At 43.9% G+C, this 21,390-nt stretch overlaps 1 protein-coding gene across 2 annotated transcripts; it reads right to left on the bottom strand.

Annotated features, from left to right (window-relative positions):
• Positions 1 to 8,742: 8,742 nt before the first annotated feature.
• Positions 8,743 to 19,130, bottom strand: LOC136466567 (ATP-dependent helicase BRM-like). Of its 2 annotated transcripts, XM_066465013.1 has the most exons (15): positions 18,706 to 19,129; positions 16,851 to 18,098; positions 15,393 to 16,718; positions 15,075 to 15,187; positions 14,764 to 14,851; positions 14,576 to 14,662; positions 14,346 to 14,438; positions 14,153 to 14,236; positions 13,325 to 13,528; positions 12,884 to 13,126; positions 11,264 to 12,802; positions 10,950 to 11,163; positions 10,645 to 10,865; positions 9,839 to 10,087; positions 8,743 to 9,703 (listed from the first exon to the last, which is right to left on the bottom strand). In XM_066465013.1, the coding sequence occupies exons 1-15, from the start codon at positions 18,838 to 18,840 to the stop codon at positions 9,041 to 9,043; spliced, it is 6,507 nt and encodes a 2,168-aa protein (XP_066321110.1). In that variant the 5' UTR covers positions 18,841 to 19,129; the 3' UTR covers positions 8,743 to 9,040. The 2 variants fall into 2 exon arrangements, with proteins under 2 accessions (XP_066321110.1, XP_066321109.1); XM_066465012.1 differs by having other exon boundaries at positions 10,645 to 11,163; positions 18,706 to 19,130.
• Between the last annotated feature and the right edge of the window lie 2,260 nt (positions 19,131 to 21,390).

Genomic DNA, 21,390 nt, shown 5'->3' with positions numbered 1-21,390 from the left:
AAGCCATCGTCTTTAGATGATGCCAGGGCGCTGGGTGGGACGATGGAGGTGGCAGGTGGTACCAACAACGACGTAGCCGGTGGAGGCGGTGAAGATTGTGCGGGGTGGTGGTGCCGAGCGCTGACTGTCGGACGACGCCGGGGCGCTGGGTGGGACGACGGAGGCGGCGGGTGGTACCAACGATGACGTAGCCGGTGGAGGCAGTGAAGAACTCTAAAATTGGTTGTTTCTTCCTCAAATCCCTGATGTTCCCTCAAGATTCCAGGTCCTCCGCTGTAGATCTGGGTAAACTAGGTGATATTCCATAGATTAGGTGCATAGAATGCCACAAGTGGTAGGTGGTTCGGCGTATTTCGAAGCAACCCTAGAGCAACGGTGAGGTTTTCTACTGTTGCCCGGCCCACAAGGTGAGATTCAAACTGTTTTTATTTGACTAGATGTTTACATTGCAGTTTGCAGTGAAGATTGATCCTTTCCTCTTGCTTGTAGCGCAAAGGCTTGGGCTGTCCCTTTTTCAAATGGGAGAAGGAGTATATCGAACATGTTGATTCTTTGAAGAAGGAGGGCATGGGATTTTCTCAGCATCTGATGCCACTGGAGCAAGCAAGTGCCTCCAATGCCTGGCAAGTTGTGGAATCCAAAGAGCAGGAAGCAGCCGTAGGGATGAAGAAGGAAAGAGGCATTGTTGTTGATGCTGATATTGTGAAACATTTAGAAACCTTGGTTAGAACTGGTGACAACTTAGTTAGGTTGATGCAACTGACTTGTTTGATGGCTCTATGTATTACCTTGTTGTTGTTCTTGATCCTGGTTGTAATCACCATTAAGGTCTGAATGTGTACGGATGAATGACTAAGTTATGAAGTTCTATGCAATTTGAAGGTGTATTGTCTAAAATGTGAATGTGAGTTTGCAATTTTTCTCTCATCTTGAAAAATGAAAGAAATCCAAACTGATTTCAACAAGCATAGAGTGTACACAGAAAATTAACCGATAATCCAAAGATGCTTTGATATCATTCCAGTGAGTTGGAGCATTATTTTGCAACCAAAGCATACATATAGTTTTGCTGGTATAGCATACCAAAATCCATATACATAAGATAGGAAATCTTTAGTTTGTTTCCTAATGTTTGCAGCTGAAACATTCACACAGTTTTGTAATGTTTTGAGCTAAAACATTCACATACTTATACCTAACCAAAAGGTCATCTTTCTGCTGTACAAAAGGCAGAAAAAATGAACATGCACTTAGAGTTTTTGCATGATTTACATTTTCACACACATCATTACTTGTCCTCTTCAACCAACAACACCATCAGGATTGTTCATTACAGCAGAAACCTTCTTGTGGGAGGTTTTCTTCTTGCCAGCCGCAGTCTTCTTTGTAGCAGTTGTTTTCTTCACAGCAGTGGACCTTGATCTCCCAGCCTGTGTTGCAGTAGTGGGTGGAACTGGCCTAACTGCTGGTTGGTTAGACAATATGAAGCTTGAAAATGGAAGTGGTTCTTTTTCCAGTAATCTACACTGTGATGACTGAGAATGGAGATGATTAGTTTGAATGAGATGCTGGGTGATCTAGAGGAATTAAATGACAGTGACACTAACCTCTGCTTGCATCTGGGACATCATGGTACTTGATAACTGGGACATCATTGGCATGTCAGTTTCTTCAAACATGGAAACCTGTAACATATAATTGACAACTTAGATAAGACATACTAGTACAATGTGTTGTCACATGAGCAGTTACCTGACTAATCACTGGCATAGCAGTTTGAACTGGCATCATTTCCATGTCACTATAAACTTCAGTTGCAGCTTCCTCAAAAACCTCTTCAGTTTCAACTGGCATAGAAGTTTGGCTCCTCTATGCAGGTGTCTTGGGTGGAAGTCCAGCCTTTCTCCTGCTACATGTAGCCCTATTATGTCCTTTGTCTCCATAGTATCTACATGTCATTTTAATTCCATGCTTTGTCAACCTTGGTCCATGACTACCTTGTACCTCATATGGCTGCTTCTTCCTTGATTTAGGAGGCCTTCCAACTTTCTTCACATATACTGGTGGTAGAATTACATTGCCTCCAACTTTTTGCCATGTGCTCTTGTCTTTACATGGCCACACATTGTGGCCATAAGCACTGAGATAGCTATTGGAAGAGTAACACTCAGGTACAACTGACTCTAGTGTGATCCTTTCATGCCTCAAGCATGAAATTGCATGAGAGCAAGGGATTCTAGTGAGGTCCCACCTTCTGCAATCATAAGTCTTCATTTTGATGTCCACTATGAAACTATAGTCCCTATCTTGTACCTAGAATATGCCCAGTCCAACAGGCATTGCATAACATGTATTGGCCCATTCTGTGTTCCTATTAATTATCTTCTTTATCTTAGGATAGATGGGTCCCTACCACTCTTCTCCCACCTCCCTTTGCTTTTTGTAGAACTTGGACATTAGCTATCCCTTGATCTGCTCTAGCATACTAAGAATTGGCATCTCCCTTGCCTCTAAGATATAACTGTTGAACACTTCACTGCTGTTGTTCAGCAACAGGTCACACTTTGGAAAAGTGCTGAAGTAAGCTCTGACCCAGGTGCTGAAAGGCATCTTCTGCAACCACTCATAGGCCTTATGATCCAGGGTCTTCATTTTCTCCATGTACCTATTGAACTAGGGTATTGAACTTGACCTTGCACAACACCAAAGCTGGTTCTTGAGATTTTCACCTTTGAAGTGGTGTTGGAAGTTGGAATATAGGTGTCTGACACAGAACCTATGTTTAGAGTCAGGGAAGACCTGTTGAAACCCTGAAAACAAAAGTACAAACATATGAAAATGGTGTTTTCACCTAGCAAACAACTACAACAAAGGATATAGTGTTGTTTTCACCTTTTGTTTATCTGTCATGATGGTCCAAGGATATGTGTTATCTATGCTAAGGTCATTTTTTAGTGTCTCCAAAAACCACTTCCATGTCACTAGTGATTCCACTTCCACTATTCCAATGGCAATTGGGAAGATACATCCATTTGAATCAATGCCCATAGCTGTCAGTATTTGTCCACCATACTTAGTCTTAATGTGGCATCCATCCAAGCATATGATAGGCCTACATGCAGTCAAGAAACCTCTTTTACATGCATCCAATGACATGTACAATGTGCTAAATACATTGCCATCCAGGTTCAGAAAGAAGTTGTTGCCTGGGTTACTTCTTCTAAGTTCATGACCATAGTCCCAAAGTAACTTGTATTGCTCCACATCATCTCCCATAACTTTCTTCACAGCTAATCTTTTAGCTCTAGCAAGCTTGGACCTTGCTGGAGTTATGTTCCAGTCCCTCTGTACTAACCTAGCAAAATTTGTGAGGCTCGTCTTCTGATCTGCCCTAAATGTTTCTAGATACTTGTCAGCAAGCCATCTTGATGTGCACCTCTTCAAAACCCACTTTTTCTGGCATGTGTGTTGTCCATTGAATTGCTTAATAACCATACCAGGGGATCTGCTATCCACTGAAGCATACAAGTTCCAAGGACAACCTTCTGCATAGTGTGCTTCAATCCTCTTCTTCTCATTCCTTGGCAATTTAATTTCAACCCTGTGCTTCAAACTGTATTCTGTAATTGCTTTCCTTAGAATCTCAGGGGTTGCAAACAATTGACCCAACTTAAATATTGGGTTATGCATATCCTGCTCTCTAAAAGTCTGAAACCTTAGGCTTTCTCCACCTTCATCATTTGATTCAGGCAACTGCAGCTCATCATCTTCTGTTGACATGTCATCTTCAATATTTGATACAACATTGAAAGCTTTCTTGCCCTTATCTTTCTTCTTGCTTCCTTCTTCATCATCTGCATACTGAAAAGGTCATCATCATCTACATCCAGTTTGTAGTCAGAATCAATAAAATCAGGGTCCTCTTCACTATTATCACCAGCACTGTCATCATCTCTGCCATCACCAAAATCAGGGTCCTCTCCACTGTTATCATCAACCCTCCCACTATCTGCATTGTCCATATGCATAGTCTTCATAGGACTGAAAACCTTGGGAGGTGAGTTCAATGAGTTTGCAACATTGTCATCCCATTATAAACCAGAAAGGTTGTCATCATGGTCCAAATACAGCACAAAATTCTTAAATTTGTGAACTAATGAGGACATTACCATTGTGTCTGTGTCATACCAAATTAATCTCAACCCATTTGAAAGATTCTTCCCAGGTAGCAGCCAGAACACCTTCATGTTTGGATTCTTTGGGTAGTGTAACTTAAAAACAAGTTGCTCTATGAAAAGAGGAGACCATTTAGCAACTTCTACGTGGTCAAACCAACTAACTCTTCCACCTAGATAGGCTTTGTTTAACCCTTAAGAAACAAAGCACCCCCGTGATAAATTTCCACTGAGAATTCTTCATCATCAGTGCCTACAGAAGAAAACCCCAAAATCTACAGCATAAATGACCAATACATGAAACCCTAGCCGACAAAAGAAGATATTTTTTGCAACAAGCGAGCTAATCGACGCAAGAAATACCTCCTAAACCAACTGATTTCAGAGTTCATGACATAGAAGAACTCACCATACTGTGGCGCCCGTGCCCCCAGTGGTCGCAAAGAGGCCACCATCGTACCGACCGGCCGCGATCTGCATGGCAGTCAGCGCTCGGCACCACCACCCCACACAATCTTCACCACCTCCACCGGCTACATCGTCGTTGGTACCACCCACCGCCTCCGTCGTCCCAGATGCAAGCAGAGGTTAGTGTCACTGTCATTTAATTCCTCTAGATCACCCAACATCTCATTCAAACTAATCATCTCCATTCTCAGTCATCACAGTGTAGATTATTGGAAAAAGAACCACTTCCATTTTCAAGCTTCATATTGTCTAACCAACCAGCAGTTAGGCCAGTTCCACCCACTACTGCAACACAGGCTGGGAGATCAAGGTCCACTGCTGTGAAGAAAACAACTGCTACAAAGAAGACTGCGGCTGGCAAGAAGAAAACCTCCCACAAGAAGGTTTCTGCTGTAATGAACAATCCTGATGGTGTTGTTGGTTGAAGAGGACAAGTAATGATGTGTGTGAAAATGTAAATCATGCAAAAACTCTAAGTGCATGTTCATTTTTTCTGCCTTTTGTACAGCAGAAAGATGACCTTTTGGTTAGGTATAAGTATGTGAATGTTTTAGCTCAAAACATTACAAAACTGTGTGAATGTTTCAGCTGCAAACATTAGGAAACAAACTAAAGATTTCCTATCTTATGTATATGGATTTTGGTATGCTATACCAGCAAAACTATATGTATGCTTTGGTTGCAAAACAATGCTCCAGCTCACTGGAATGATATCAAAGCATCTTTGGATTATCGGTTAATTTTCTGTGTACACTCTATGCTTGTTGAAATCAGTTTGGATTTCTTTCATTTTTCAAGATGAGAGAAAAATTGCAAACTCACATTCACATTTTAGACAATACACCTTCAAATTGCATAGAACTTCATAACTTAGTCATTCATCCGTACACATTCAGACCTTAATGGTGATTACAACCAGGATCAAGAACAACAACAAGGTAATACATAGAGCCATCAAACAAGTGAGTTGCATCAACCTAACTAAGTTGTCACCAGTTCTAACCAAGGTTTCTAAATGTTTCACAATATCAGCATCAACAACAATGCCTCTTTCCTTCTTCATCCCTATGGCTGCTTCCTGCTCTTTGGATTCCACAACTTGCCAGGCATTGGAGGCACTTGCTTGCTCCAGCGGCATCAGATGCTGAGAAAATCCCATGCCCTCCTTCTTCAAAGAATCAACATGTTCGATATACTCCTTCTCCCATTTGAAAAAGGGACAGCCCAAGCCTTTGCGCTACAAGCAAGAGGAAAGGATCAATCTTCACTGCAAACTGCAATGTAAACATCTAGTCGAATCAAAACAGTTTGAATCTCACCTTGTGGGCCGGGCAACAGTAGAAAACCTCACCGTTGCTCCAGGGTTGCTTCGAAATACGCCGAACCACCTGCCACTTGTGGCATTCTATGCACCTAATCTATGGAATATCACCTAGTTTACCCAGATCTGCAGCGGAGGACCTGGAATCTTGAGGGAACATCAGGGATTTGAGGAAGAAACAACCGATTTTAGAGTTCTTCACTGCCTCCACCGGCTACGTCGTCGTTGGTACCACCCGCCGCCTCCGTCGTCCCACCCAGCGCCCCGGCGTCGTCCGACAGTCAGCGCTCGGCACCACCACCCCGCACAATCTTCACCGCCTCCACCGGCTACGTCGTCGTTGGTACCACCTGCCACCTCCATCGTCCCACCCAGCGCCCCGGCATCATCTAAAGACGATGGCTTCGAAGGGAAGGGAGAGGAAGGGGTGAAGAGTGAGGGAATGGAAAGCATAGGGGGCTATCGGCAAAAAAACGATTGGCAAAGGGCCCTCACGTGCTGCTCACATGACCTATGGACACGGTGGCTATTGTCATGCATTGCCACGTAGGATCTAATCCCCAAACGGACAGATTTGGACCTAAATGGCACAGCTTAAAAAGTTCATGTACTCAAACCTGCACTTTCAGAGTTAATGGACCTGAATGACACAGCATAAAAAGTTGATGACCTACAGTGCATTTATCTCTAAAAAACCGTCTCGTAAATTAGTCATAATCTATGCAATTAGTTATTTTTAGTCTATATTTAATACTCCATACACGTGTCCAAATATACGATGTGATAGGGATTAAACTTTAGAGGGAGGAACTAAACAAGGCCCAAGTTTATTTGCAAAATTTCATTAGACAAAGAAGGTTTTATGAAACTTGGATGAACTAGTTTCGATAGATGTATCATATCATACATAACAACACACAACTGCTAAACAGGATAATTATGAAACATGCATTACATCTTTAATTAATTGGTTGAATCGTCAAATGGCCTTGAAAGCAACGACAGCTTGTTAATTTGTAGACGATCGAACCAAGAATCAAGGAAAGGATCATCATTGAGAAGTAGCACTATATAATCATGTAGTAGTGCATGCACTTCGACAATATTGATCATATATATAATCATGTAGTAAAGGCTCTTGGAGATGGTCTTATAAAACGGCGTTTGACAACCCTGATAAGTTAAAAGAGTCACGTAACTACGGAAGTCGGCAGCTAGCGATAGCAAGCCATGCATGCATGGTTTGGAATTTCACGATTTTCGATCCTACCGGTGATCCCCGGTAAATATCCACATCGGTAATTTCGTTTTTAACCGGCCGGATGAGATTCGTACCGATTTTCAATCTTTACTCAAAACTCAACATGAAGTTTTAAAACTTTCAGTGGTTTTCCTTCCTGTGCGTGGGTCGTCCCCGGCCCTCCGGTGTTTGTGTCGCTATCATCGTTAGACCGAACGCTGGAGCTTCATAGTGCTGATGGTCGTCGTCGTGGTCGTCGTCAGCATGGAGCACGATTACCATCACGTCTGGCTGTAAAAAACTGCAAGAGCCAGCAGAGCTGCAAATAAACGACTTGTGCATTCGTTTAATTGACCCCACCCCCTTGGTGCGTTGTCGCTCCCGATCGATTTTTCACAAGCAAAGCAAACACAAAAATGCAAGTTGGAGAATATATATAGGTCGATTTGTTGTCCCTCCGGCCGATTGTTCACACGCAGTGAACACAAGAAGCAAAAACTTGCATTGGAGCCGCCCTACTGCATGTACATATGCGTATGCAATTATTTATTGTGCATCCTCTGATGTCGTCGGTCGTCATCGACGCGTCGTCGTCGTCGTCGACATGCATGCATATGTATGTATTTGATTTGAAGCGCTGATAGAGTTTGCAAATTGTGTCGTCGAGTTTATGCAAAGCGTGTGCACTCGTCGGCTGCGACTTTTGGTTATTAATAGCTACTAGTACTATATCATTTCGTTTCTGGCCGTTGCATCGCTGCAAAAGATGGATGGATGCATGAGCTACATATTGGTTTTATTATTAATAACTGAAATTTGGAATGGATCAAGGAAAAAAGTCGGCCCCGTGTACGATAATTCGATTCGGTCGATCGCCTGCCGTCGCCCCCACCTTACCACCTACTATAAAACTATGTATTCTACCACTGAATCAGTTTTGATACTATTTTTAACGGTGAGATATACTCTCTTTTTGGTGATATTATTTTTACAAATCTAACAAAAAAATTTTAAGTGAACCAATGGTGTTTTCCTCTCACAACATTTCAGTATAAGCATCAGCATAAACCAAATTTCAGCGAAACGAACAAGCCAGAATCCTCAAAATATGAGATATAAGTTCTTTTGGGACAAAATTTTTAACTACTAAAATGCGAGATGAGATGTACATTCTTTTTAAGATAGAGGGAGTACATCCTATCCATCAGTGCTCCAAATGTCGTGTGGCTGTACCAGCACTGTAACCCCGTCGGCGACTGAACACTTGGGGCCGTCGACTGAACACTCTGCCACTTTTGCGCTCGCACATTGGATGATTGGAATGCATCGTGATGCCAGTCCGGCAACTGATGCACACCATGCCTTTTCTTCAGTCACCCGACCACTAATCGGCAAGTGCCGGCACCACAGAATGATGTAAAACTTGACGCCATGGCCGTTAACAGGACACTGAAATCCCAGAGCACGATGGTCACAATGTAAACAAGCACACGATTCACTCAAATGCACACACCCAGACTGCTAGAACGATAAACATGTGGGAACAAATAAACTAATTATTATCAAGGTCGGCTGCGCCAATGCCTTCATTGCTACGTGGATTCATTTCCTAGTTGTTTGCACCACCTACCAACATAAGAGTTCCCCTTTACACATTTATGAAGCTAATAACATACAAGAACAATAACCCTACCCCTCCCTCATTTCTTCATATGCAAGAACGAACTCAGTTGTGCCAAAATGACACGAATATAAGCCCCCACCAGTGCAGCGCACATTTCACAGGCCAGGCAAATCAAGGTTGCCAGAGAATGTACACCGCAATGCAAAGAATCCTCACATTAGGCTCGGCCGCCTCTTGCCGGTGTCAGTCCTCAGTCTCTTGGCAGGCTTTGCCCACTGGATGTCTCCAATGCCGGGTGCAGACGAACTTCCTCCTTGATCCGAATGCGCGCCCCATCCAGCAGAATGCATCGACTGCTGAGATGGGTGTGGATCCCTTTGGAACGGCGTCCTGGCACCTCTGGGTGAGGGGACTGGGCCCGGCCGCCCAGGGTTGGCTGGCGAGAGAGGTCCAGCTCGGCCTGAACTAGAGGGGGACCCAACGCTGCTCCTTGCCCGATCTTGCCTTTTCTTCTTAACGATGAACATATCGCTGGGGTGCAACAACCCAGCACCATCCTGGAGCTGATCCCTGCTGCTGGATCCAGAATGTCTGGGATCTCTCTCTGATCTGGAACTGTGGGGCCGGCTGGGGACCTCGCTGGATTGATTATGCCTGCTATGTCCCGAGCCATGCTGCTCTGCTTCACTGGCACTGGCTCTGCGCTTATGGACTGATGCGGTGTGCTTTGACGATGGGGCAGCAGCACCATTTGCAGCTCCTCCAGGATTTGAAAATGACATCGCGTTCTTAGCTTCGTTGAAGTCTGAATCTGGGAAGGCAATCTTCATTATGTTGAAAAATAAGTTATGGAGGGTCTCAGCCTCTATCCGGACCTGCATCATTTAGTCAGATGGAATAGATTAATATTCTAAGGCTAACACACCAGCCTCGAGTTCCATAACAGGTAGAAGCATAGATGGTAATACAAAATAGATGTAACAGAGATACAATGTTTGATGTAGGGCTACCTCATGCCTATAGCTGAAGTGCTGAACCACACTTTTCAACATCTGTTGCATGTCCGCTATGAACTCAGTTACAGCGCCATACTCGAATCCATCAACTCGCTGTTCAATTTTTTGTAGGTCCAGGGTGCTACCAGCCGGACCTCTGAATGAGGAATTTTCATTCCTCCACCACCAAGAAGATATATTAGGTATGATTTGATGACCTTCTTTGTCAATCCTCCTCCAAAGCTTGCTTATCACATTTTTGCACTGCAGGTATTCAAGTCAAGAGAGCCTTAGTTCAGCCATATGACAAGCCAAAGGAACAAAAGAATACCAGAGAAGACAACATTAGGGGGCAAAGGGCAAACCCAGTGCCGGAGGCTCCCACATGAATGGGGTCTGGGGAAGGGAAAAACCGAGGCAAGCCTTCCCCCCGCAAAATCTGCGGAGAGGCTGCTTCGAACCCGCGACCTGGTGACTCAGTGAGACAGCTCTCACCACTGCACCAGGCCTGCCCTTCTCCAGAGAAGACAACATTGATAAAAAAAAAATATGGCATGCCAAAGGAATATAACGAGCCACAACATAATGTGAAAAACTTAACTTGCAATAAATACAATCAAGATATTGACAATATATGGCATAAGTAGTGACTGAAACTAATTTTTTTGCGATAATTGTGCTTTCAGATGATAAAGGGTTTCAATTCTACAAAGAATTGCTCCAGATTTCCCACTCAAATCTTTTTGTTTTTGAAGCGAAGTAAATATTATGAGTCACACTAAATAAATTAGGGCACAAAGAGCATAAGTTTGTGTGCCTACCTTTCTTTGCATACTGTCAGACATCTTTGTGCCACGGAACTCAGGGGTGGCGGAATCAATGGCCTTACTGTTCCAATTTTCCTTGGAGCGTTCAGCAGATCCCTCACCAGACCCAGACAAGTAAGTCAATTTCCCCGACCTAGAAGCTGGTGAAACCTTCCTAGATGGCATGTTGCGCTTCTGTTTCACTATAGGATGAACTGCATCTTGCTGCCTGGCAGCTGGACAAGTAAAAGCACGGGCATCTAGGTTAGACTTAAATTGTGAATCATAATGACCATCTCCTTGAAATGCAAGATGAGTACCATGCTGAGGGAAGACCCCTTCTCCAGATCTATCTTCCTGCTTTTCTGCATTAGGTTTTGGACGAAGACGAATACTTCGCTTGCGTTTTATTTTTGGTTGCAGTACCTGTTCATCCTCACCGTCATCACGTTCATGATTCCAGCTCCCTGACTGCTGGAGGTCCATATGTGAGTCCCCAGACATTGCAATCTCACCTTCCTCTAGGTCATCCGGCTGCAAATCACCAGTTAAATGCTGATGATATAGTCAACTGACACAGAAATTCAAGCAAAAAAACAAAACAGATAAATAACAACAATGTGTCAACACATACAGTTCTCTTTGACAAAGAGCCAGGGCGGGCATCTATTGCAGATAGAGACCGCAATTTTTTAGAAGATGAGGAAGGTACAGGTGGTGGTAATCTCCTGCTTCCAGAAGAAGAGCCTGTTGAACCTGCTTCTTCCATCCTATTAGCTTTTCTGCTTCTTAGTCCTTCAGTAAATTCATATACATCATCATTCACAGGCTCTTCTTCCTCTGATTCATCCTTGTTATCAGGTATCGAATCATCATTGTCCTCTTCATCTTCGAATTCCCCTACTTCCCCTTCTTCAGGTAGGGATGCAGTATTCCTCTCCTCAGAATCTTCATCAGATTCTTCAAGATCTTCATCATCGATCTCCCTGTAGATGGAGTACTTGCCAGTACCCTTTGGCCGCCCCCTTCTTTTCTCAAGTGTATCATTAGTGTCTAAAGCAATGCCCCCAGATGACATATTTCTTGACGGCTTTTTGGACAGACTCGCCACCACAGCATCTACTTCAGTGGAGTTAACACGAAGCCACTTTGGAACCTGATGATGCTTCGTCATATCACCTGTCCAATCAAAGTCTTCATCCATCTGATCAAAAAGCTCGACTTCACTTTCAGTCCTAGCAATCATACGGTTTACTTCCTGTAATGAAGGAACATCATGAACAGAATCTTGATATCTCTCTTCATCATGCAGGAGTGTCTCCAGAGTCATCCGCCTTTCCTCATGGGTTGTTCTTTGATCAAAACGACCAGCATTAATGACCTCATCTGCCATATCAATTTTGTATTGTTGGATATTGTTGCGGATGAGACTTTCAATTGATCCCATGTATCTGTCTTTTCCAGCAAGATCATCCTCCAAATCTGCACTCCCTCCATTTCTCAATTCATCCTCTTTCTGATAACTTGATATGTTATCAACAACAGCTTCCATGTAAATAACCTTTACCTCCCTAGTCTGCCCTATACGATGGGCCCTAGCAACTGCTTGATTCTCATTTTGTGGATTTGGATCAGGATCATATATTACAACAGTATCTGCACTCTGAAGATTCAGACCCCTACCAGCAGCACGAATACTAAGCAAGAATATAAAACAATCAGAACCAGGCCTGTTGAAGTCAACAATTGCTGACTCTCGATCTTCCAAGCTTGTTGTTCCATCAATTCGCCTATAAACAAGTCGTCTCCACTGCAAATAGTCCTCCATGATGTCAAGAAGCTTTGTCATGGTGCTAAAAAGGAGTACGCGATGACCTGCCTTGTGAAGCTTAATTAAAATTCTATCAAGATTCCACAACTTCCCACAAGATCTGATCATAAAATCTTTCCCATGATTTAAGAATGGATATGTCAGCAGAGGATGATTACAAACTTTCCTTAGCTCCATGCACTTGTTGTTGAGATTCTTGTAAGTCTTGACCTGGTACATGGGATTCCGTTGTGCACGCCTTTTCTCATCTTCAGGATCAACTCTAATGGTACCAGTAGACTTGATCCAATCATATATAGCTCCTTGTACGGCAGACATTCTGCATCTCAAAACAATGGAATCCTACAACAACATGCCGGATTAATAATGTTATGAAGTTACCAAACAAATTAACCAATGAGATAAGGGAAAAAAGGATAGCACCTTCCGTGGAAGTGATCCTTCAACATCTTCCACACGCCTACGTAGCATGAAAGGTTCCAAAATCTGATGCAGCCTGTGAATTATTATTACTTTCTTCTCTGTCTCAAGCCAATCATCTTCTTCACTATGTGTAGGACCATCCCTCTGAAAAGGCTTAGAGAACCAATCTGAAAATGCCTTGCTACTGTCAAATACTTCTGGAAGCAACAAATTCAAGAGGGACCAAAGCTCCTTGAGATCATTCTGTAATCAATTTCCAAAAGCATCAAATAACTACACTATATGACAAAAAGGGTGCAATCCTGACATGATAAATTGGCTATACTGTCAAAAAAGAAAAGAGAGAGACAAGGGATCCTGGCACCACAGAAAAAGAAAAGGCTGCTTCAAGACAGTAAAGCAATACTGGCAACAGTAGCAATATACACTTATTTAGTTTACCTGTAGAGGAGTACCAGTGAGAAGGAGGCGCCGCTGGCAGCGATAGCGATCAAGATCACGCGCCAGGACGGAGTCTCTGTCCTTCATCCGCTGTGCCTCGTCAATTATAATGTACTTCCAATCAACCCTTGAAAGCTTGGAACGATCAAACATAACAAATTCATATGTTGTTACAAGAACGTTAAATTTCATGGCCATAACCTCCTGCAAGACAAGTCAATAAAAAAATATAAGAAAAATGTCTACAAGAACTAAATGAAGAACATCAACAGGTATGCTACCAGATAGCTTAGCCATGCAAAATAACAAAAATGTGGTAAACATTAATTTCAGTCAAGAGATAAACAGCCAAACAGGGATCTATGATAAGAGCAGCCATTCAACTAAGAAAACACTACCCTATGCTGCACAAAACATGTACCTGTACAGGAAATTATGTAGACTGATCCAGAAAATCAAAATAGCACTGTGTACAGCACAATTTAATTTATTCCAAACAGTTTTAGAGCGTGTTTGTTGATGCATTTTTTATTTTTTTATTTAGGACATACAGTTGGCATGAAAACAAATCCAACAAAAGACAGGCATTGCATGCAAAATAAAGTTACCGGTACTAATTATAAGCAGGTGGTTCTTCCTTCAAAATCAGAGAGTGCATGGTTATAAGCCTTCCCCTTATAGAATATTTTCAGATTAGGATGGCTGGTCTTGAGTAATCAGGAATGTTTGTGTTTATTCACAACAAATGTATCAGGAAATTTTTATTGCTAAAATAAGAAATCATAAGGCCTAACATATGAAAAAATACCCAAAGAAAAAGCAGCTTACTTGAGAGAACAACTTCTGCCTTCGGTCCTTTGCACCAACATAAAAGATGCAAGATGCAGATGGTAACCAATTTAGCAGTTCGCTCTGAACCAAGAGTCAGCAAAAAATATGAGTTTCGGTAACAAATATCTTACCCAAAAAAAAAAAGGAAAACTAAAAAAAAATCAATGCATGAAGGACACAGAAGATGCACCTTCCAATTGACCAAGACAGCATTTGGCACTATTATGAGATGAGGGCCATAATTCCCTTTAAATTCCATCATGTACGCAATCAATGCCATGACCTATTATAACAAATAGAATAGACATACAAATAAGTTCCTAGCCATTGGATCGAATGAAAAGAGGAAGCATTTATGATAAGAAAAATATCGTGAATAACAGGAGTGCAGCAAGCAAACAAGAATAAGCAAGGGATGACCTGTACAGTCTTGCCAAGACCCATCTCATCAGCCAAAATGCCATTCAACTTATTATTGTACAAAGAAAGCATCCACTGTAGGCCCACCTGCATAACCAACAAAATGAATTGTAAGATCTCCTATGACAGGACAAAACTACATTGAAAATGAATACATATATTACTTCAGTTAAAAGCAGATATCCTACCAGTTGGTAGTCCCTTAAAGTTCCTGCTCGCAACAGTGACGGCTGCTTCGTAACTCTCTCACTTACAGCATGGGCTAAACTATAGTACCTGAAAGTATGCAAGATTTTACCTTATTAAGGGTGAGGAGCATTATTCGAAACCTCTGTTGATCTGACAAACCCTACCTCAAATGTCAAATGAAAAAAAAAATGACTTCAAAAAGGCAACTAAAATTTACTCCAGGTGCATATCTGAACTCTAAAGTAAACAAAATAGCGACAAAGGAAAAAATTCCAATACAACTACATTTCCAATTTAGACACTTTCTTACTTGTTAACAGATGTATTATCCCTTGGCGCATTCATCTCAGAGAATGTGTTCCTTATCATAACCTCCTGACCAGCACATTGTGCAGCAGCCTTCACTTCTTCCTCAGACAGGCCCTGTTAAACAAGCAGCATGTTCATATACAGGACTAGAAAGAAGAAACTTGGTTACATGCAGCAACAATGAACTCGTAATGTAAAACAATGAATATTTGAGCTACAATATACAGAAACCTTCGGTGTCCAATGCTATGAACCCAAAAAGGAAGAGGGCTCGGGACATGCCAGTTTCACTCGTCCCAAGCAAAGAGTGTCAAAATACCTGTGCCCGTGCAGCTGCAGCAGCAGCATTTGCTGCCTCTTCTACTTGTTGCTGACTCTTGGCAGCAGTTATTTTTCCTCCTAGTTTATAAAGGTACTCTTCAGTCTGAGTCAAGAAAGAAGATAGGACATTGTATCTTTGAGCTGCATCCCCAGGAACACTAGTCTGCTGTTCCAACAATATTTGACGGTATCTTTCCACATCATTGTTTTTCAATGCCTCCATTCTTTTGTTCCGATCATCATCTTTCTTCTTTGAGAATTCTCTCAACATCCTTTCATGGTACTTGGCCACCCCTCGATTACGAGTTATTCGAGCATCACGAATGGCCCAATGTGCCTCCAAAAGCTTCTTGCGCCACTGGAAAATGGATTTCAGCTGCTTCTCTCTTGAAGCTCTCTGCGTCTGCTGAACTTGCCTTACAAGCTCAACACGTTGGCGTTCGCAATGTCTGACAAATTTTCTGTATATCCTATCTGGCATTGCCATAATTTCTTGTTGTTCATGCTCAACTTCATCCCTTAGACGAGCCTGATGCTCTAGGAGTTTGAGTTTCTTTTCTTCAATCTGTAGCCTCAAGACAAGATCAGGTCGGATTCTTTTCCTCTCTAGATTAATTGCAAGCAAACCGCTTATCTTTTTTAAGTTATCCTCACGTTTCTTACCAAGAACTATCATCCCCTCCTGAGCTAATAAATCTTTCACATCATAACCTAGTGACAGATTGCTGTTGTAATTTGCAGGTCCCATCGAATCGTGTCTCCTAGTGAACGACGGGAAATCGAATAATGGGCCATGGTATTTTCTGGGAACATCTCTTGGAGCTGGGGCGCTGCTTGTGGAGCCAGTCCTTTTTGCCTGCTCAGCATCCGCTGAACCACTTTCTGCTGGTACAGATTTACCCCTCTCAGCATTGTAATCACTTCTCCCAGGTGTTCTCTGGATACTCCGTTCCAGATCCTGCTCAGATTTAATCACAGTAGTGTCACTATGCTCTGGTACAGAAACTGGTCCAATTTTAAGAGGCTCTTTCGGTGAAGCTTTCATCACTTGCATGGGACCAGGACCACTGGCAGGACTAGCTTTGCCTTCTGAAGCAGAAACCTCCACCTTTGGTAAACAGGGTCCCTTCAACAATGCAGGTTTTTCGGGAGCTTTGTCACCACTCTCCATCTGCCTTCCATGTTCATCAGCATTGCTTACACCAGGCTTTTCACGATTATTTGTTGCCTGGGGTCCTGAAACTTGCTGCGGTCCTCCTTGTGAATCAGGAGGGCGACCAGATACAATTAATTCAAGAACTTCAGGCGGGAGTCGATCACCACGCTGATACCAAGATATGCAACCAAAGGAGGAAAAAGGACACATCAACATTAGATTGATCAGCTTGAACCTAAAATTACGGATTTAGTCTCTTGAAAGAAAACAAAAAGACTTTAAGGTTTGTCTTTCTTATACCTTTAAACGCCGGAAAGCTAATATCTGAGCCTTGAGTACATGAAGTTGATTTTTGGTGAAACCCGTTTGCCCTGTTTGTGGCCGAGCACTTGGAGTTGAGACCTGTGATCCTCCTGCTTCACCAGGGGTAGATGTGGGGGCAGCAGCCTGGTTAAGCTGTTGCATCTGTCTGACATGCTGCATCTGCATTGCGTCTGAATTTGCACGCACATTTTTTGGATTGGATTGCTCAGGAACCTTACTCACATGTCCAGAACTTTGGGGGATATGCATCGTTTGTGCACCATTGCCCCCTGTCATAGGTGACCTCACAGCCCTTTCATTTGAACCATCCCTGTTGTGCACAGATAACTGCTGTTGCAACTGCAAGTTGCTCGAATTCACCACCTTAGCCTCTTCCCCACCAGAAACTGAGCTCGGAAGAAGGGGTTGCCGGGGCTTCAGTAGGGCACCCTGGCTTGGAGCATTACCATGCCCTGGGGTATCACTGTTCACCTGAGAGGGCATTGCTTGCTGCTGCGCAGCCATGTTTGCCTCGTTCTGCTTCTGCATGGCTGCCATCCTGCTGTTCTGCCAGATCGGCAGGAGTTGAGAAATTGCACTCATGTTTGCAGGATTGGACAGGTCAAAGTTGCGCTCTTTTGCCCAGGCTTGGATGGCTTGAAACTGCGCTGGTGTTATCAGGCCGCCACCGGCGCTGCCCATGCCCACCTGGCCTTGCATTGGCTGCATGGGCCTGATCATACCCATTGGCGGCAACTGCTGTCCAGGGACTCCTTGAGGAGGCATAGGAGGCCTCATATCACCACTTCTTTGCTCACTACTGCTTGACTGCCCCTGCTCTTTCTGCTCACACTGCCGCTTATACATCTGGGCCTGGGCCTGGGCCTGTTGAAGGGCCATAAGCTCCTGCATCTTGGCAGGGTTGTTAAGCATATCTTGGTCTCTTGAGGATGAACCCGCCATATTCATCTTGGCCTGCTGCTGCTGGAGGAGCATCCCCTGGGCCGCCTTCTGCTGCTGCTGCTGCATCGCAAGCTTCAGGAACTGTTGCTGCATTGCAACCTGGTTGTGCACCTGACCTCCAACCATGCCCTGCGGTCCACCTGACATTGGCAGGTTCCTCTGACCCTGGAACGGTGACACTGGACCGGACGACTGAGGGAAGCTCACGCCCCCTGGCCCCATCATGGCATGGGGCGCACCAGATGGGAAGGCTTGCTGCTGTTCATGGTGATGCATCATTCCCTGCAGCAGAAGGTGATCCGTTCATCAGAAGTCTAGAACCTCACCATCACCAGAACCAGAAACAACAAAACCCACACTAGAGTGGCATATCGACTGCAAGCCGATAAAACGAAACGATTGAAGGGGTCGGATTTTCTAAAAGCAAAGCAAAAATCCGCATCGGCCATCCTAAAGAACAGAGCTTATCCAAATCCAAATCACTCTTGAGAAAAACGAAAAACCAAATTGAGACCCTATCAGGGTCAGACAACAACGCCGAATTGAAACCGGGGCAAGACGAAATCTCGCGCACCACACACAACACATGTGCGATACTAAATTAATGAAATTCCGACCAGGCGAAGAACAGCAGGGGAGCAAAGACAAGACAACCAAAGGCACTGACACTCCTCCCTCCGTCCCTCCACTGGAGGGAGAAGACTACCGTTAGCGGAAGTCCACGTAAACACGCCGCCTTTTTCGCGAATCCCAAGGCGCGCACGGTTTCCCACCAATCGCGTTGGCCCCAAGTGAAGGAAAAAAAACACACCACCACCACCAAAATAAATTCGAATCCAGAACGGCAGAACCCAGAGCCACGGTGTGGGACAGACAAGGGAAGGCCTACCTGGCCTCTAAACCCTAGCTGCTGCGCCTGCTGCTGCGCGGACGCCGGGGTCGGCGGCTGCTGCTGCTGGTCCGGGTGCGGCGACGACGCCGGCGAGCCCCGGGAGCTCCCAGAGGGCCCCCCGCTGGGCTGCATGGCGGCAGGCCCGGGGGTCCCTGCGGGAGGAAGGGGTCAGGGAGCTTCTAGATCTCGCCGATTCGGGGCTCCCTCATGCGTCCGCTGCAGATCTAGGTCGGCCGGGCCGCGCGGCGCCGGATCGCCGCCGGAGACGGGCTGCGGCGGGCTCCGGGCGTGGGTGGTCAAGCCCTAATCCGTCTTTGGGAATGGAGGTTTCCGTGCCTCGCTCTCTTTTATGTCCTCGTCGGGTTTTTTTGGGAAGAAGAAGACGGGGAAGGGGAAGGGGAACGAGAGCGAGGTGAGAATCGTAAATTAGTAGGAGGTGATGGGTTTTAATGTTAAAAGAAGAGACACGGAGAATGGAGACGCTAGAGGGTCATTTGCATGGAAACCCTCATGGTTTCGTGAATTTACGCGTTGGTTCAGTGGCTGTGATCTTCTGTGGACATTGTTGGAATGGCTCGGAATTGGAATTTTGTGTAGGAGTACATTTGGAATTGTGCTGTCAGGTGACTAATGGACTACCACTCCGTATGCCTAAAAAAAGTGACTAATGACTATGTATGATACGATTTTTGTGCTGAATTTCTTACTTGGGCAACATGATATTGACCTGGACAGTGTGCTCCCTCAATGGTTGAGAAGTTGTACCAAATTTGCATTTGTTACCATTGCCTATTTGTTTATTTATTTGTTACTGTACTTGGCTTGAGCCTACAATACCAAGGCACAGCTCAGGGCCTGTTTAGTTCCAAAAAATTTTGCGCAGTATACATCACATCGAATCTTGCGGCACATGCATGGAGTACTAAATGTAGACGAAAAAAACTAATTGCACAGTTGGGTGAGAAATCGCGAGACGAAACTTTCAAACCTAATTAGTCCATAATTAGACACTAATTGTCAAATACAAACGAAAGTGCTACAGTAGCCAAAACCCAAAAAAATTTGCATCTAAACGCGCCCTCACACACATTGCGGTGCTGAATACACGGTGGGAGTAAAAATGAGAGAGAGAGATGAGTTTGCAGTAAACCTCTTGATCCTCTATGGACAGTAGTGTCCTGGTGCATCAAAGGATATTGAATATATTTCCATCTACGGGTACATCCTTATTTTTAATTGATTGTATGATTATGGTAATAAGCAATAAGCAACATTATTGCAATAACATTGTGTGTGTGTGTTTGGACCCAGTGGAGGTTACAAAGTCAGAAAGGCAATTAAGTACAACTGTTGGAGGGCAAGGATGCTATTTTTATTTAATTTCATAGTTGGAATGTTTTTCTAACGATGGAACAACAAAAACTGGTGTAGCCGCAACGCCACTACTAGCGAGGATGCACAAATGCAAAAGTAGAACGGGTGGTGTTTAAATCTAGAGGCTAAAGTTTGGGGGTGTCATGTCGGATGTCACATGAGGGTGTCACATCGGAGTGTTCGGATACAAATTATAGAAGTCCTCGGTAATCCGCGAAACGAATTTATTAAGCCTAATTAATCCATCGTTAGTGCATGTCACTGTAGCACCATATTGTCAAATCATGGACTGATCAGACTTAAAAAAATTCGTCTCGCAAAGTAGTCGCAATCTGTGCAACAACAACAACAACAACAACAAAGCCTTTAAATCTAGCCATTCTAATGGAGATGAAACCCGAAAGTCGTAATCTGTGCAATTAGTTTATTTTTTAAAGTCTATATTTAATAATGTGATAGAGACTAAACTTTAGGGGAAGAACTAAAAAAAAAAGTCAAATTAGTGTACTAGGGAAGTTTTTCAGTTTCTTACCAGATTTGGATTTGTCTTTGAGCAGCTTCCTGATATGGTTTGACACCTCTTGTGATAGGATGGTGTACGTGTCCTCCCTGAAAAGAAACACTGCGCTCGGCTGGTGTACTAGCGGATTGTTTTGGTTTGTTTCAGTTTATTCTCTCTCACAGAATACTATTGAATTATCCAGAACCATCCAAAATTCACTGTTGAGGCCACCAGCCAAACGCCATCAAAGATTCTGACGGCCGGACTGCTGCATGCAACCGCTAGCTGTAGGAGTGCTGTGCATGGCAGGTCAAAGATTCTGGCGGGCGGGAGTAACCGTCTGTTCTGTTCTGTTCTGACGGCCAAGGGCAACGGATGGGCGCGGTTCTTGTGCCAGTTCGTTTTGTCGGTTATAACCGTCTCTCTCCGGGCTCCGCCGGCCTCATCTCATCATGCAGTGCATTAACTGCTGCTTGGCCTAAACTTGGGCACTGAAAACGAGCCGAGCTGCTCCCATAGGCCGTAAACCGACAGGTCACGAGCAGGAGGATTCAGAGAGTTTCAGACTAGACAGATCGACAGGAGTACTTGTTACGATGCATGGTGACCGCTGTCATGTGGGGCTAAAAGTACGTTTTATTTTGGCTTGTTTCGGTTTATTCTCTCATATAGAACACTATTAAATTATCCAAAATCAGCCACACTACAGTGGCAGAGTGTACCAGCCGAACACCTTGATTGTTTGTTGATCGAAAAAGTATGGCTTATAAATCAAACAAACAGGCGATTGACGGAGGAGATGCAGA

Source organism: Miscanthus floridulus, chromosome 7 (genome assembly GCF_019320115.1).
Source record: "Miscanthus floridulus cultivar M001 chromosome 7, ASM1932011v1, whole genome shotgun sequence".
Taxonomy (NCBI): Eukaryota; Viridiplantae; Streptophyta; class Magnoliopsida; order Poales; family Poaceae; genus Miscanthus; species Miscanthus floridulus.
The sequence above is the reverse complement of the archived record's forward strand: the minus strand, read 5'-3'. Positions and strand labels throughout refer to the sequence as shown.

Bases quoted from the DNA above. Each gene is read 5' to 3' on its own strand.
- LOC136466567 (XM_066465012.1), bottom strand. From the start codon at position 18,840: ATGCAGCCCAGCGGGGGGCCCTCTGGGAGCTCCCGGGGCTCGCCGGCG. The intron at 14,852-15,074 runs GTAAGAAAGTGT...GCATACTTTCAG, and splicing joins GATAATACATCTGTTAACAA to GTACTATAGTTTAGCCCATG. The intron at 12,803-12,883 runs GTGCTATCCTTT...ATGTTGTTGTAG, and splicing joins AAGGATCACTTCCACGGAAG to GATTCCATTGTTTTGAGATG.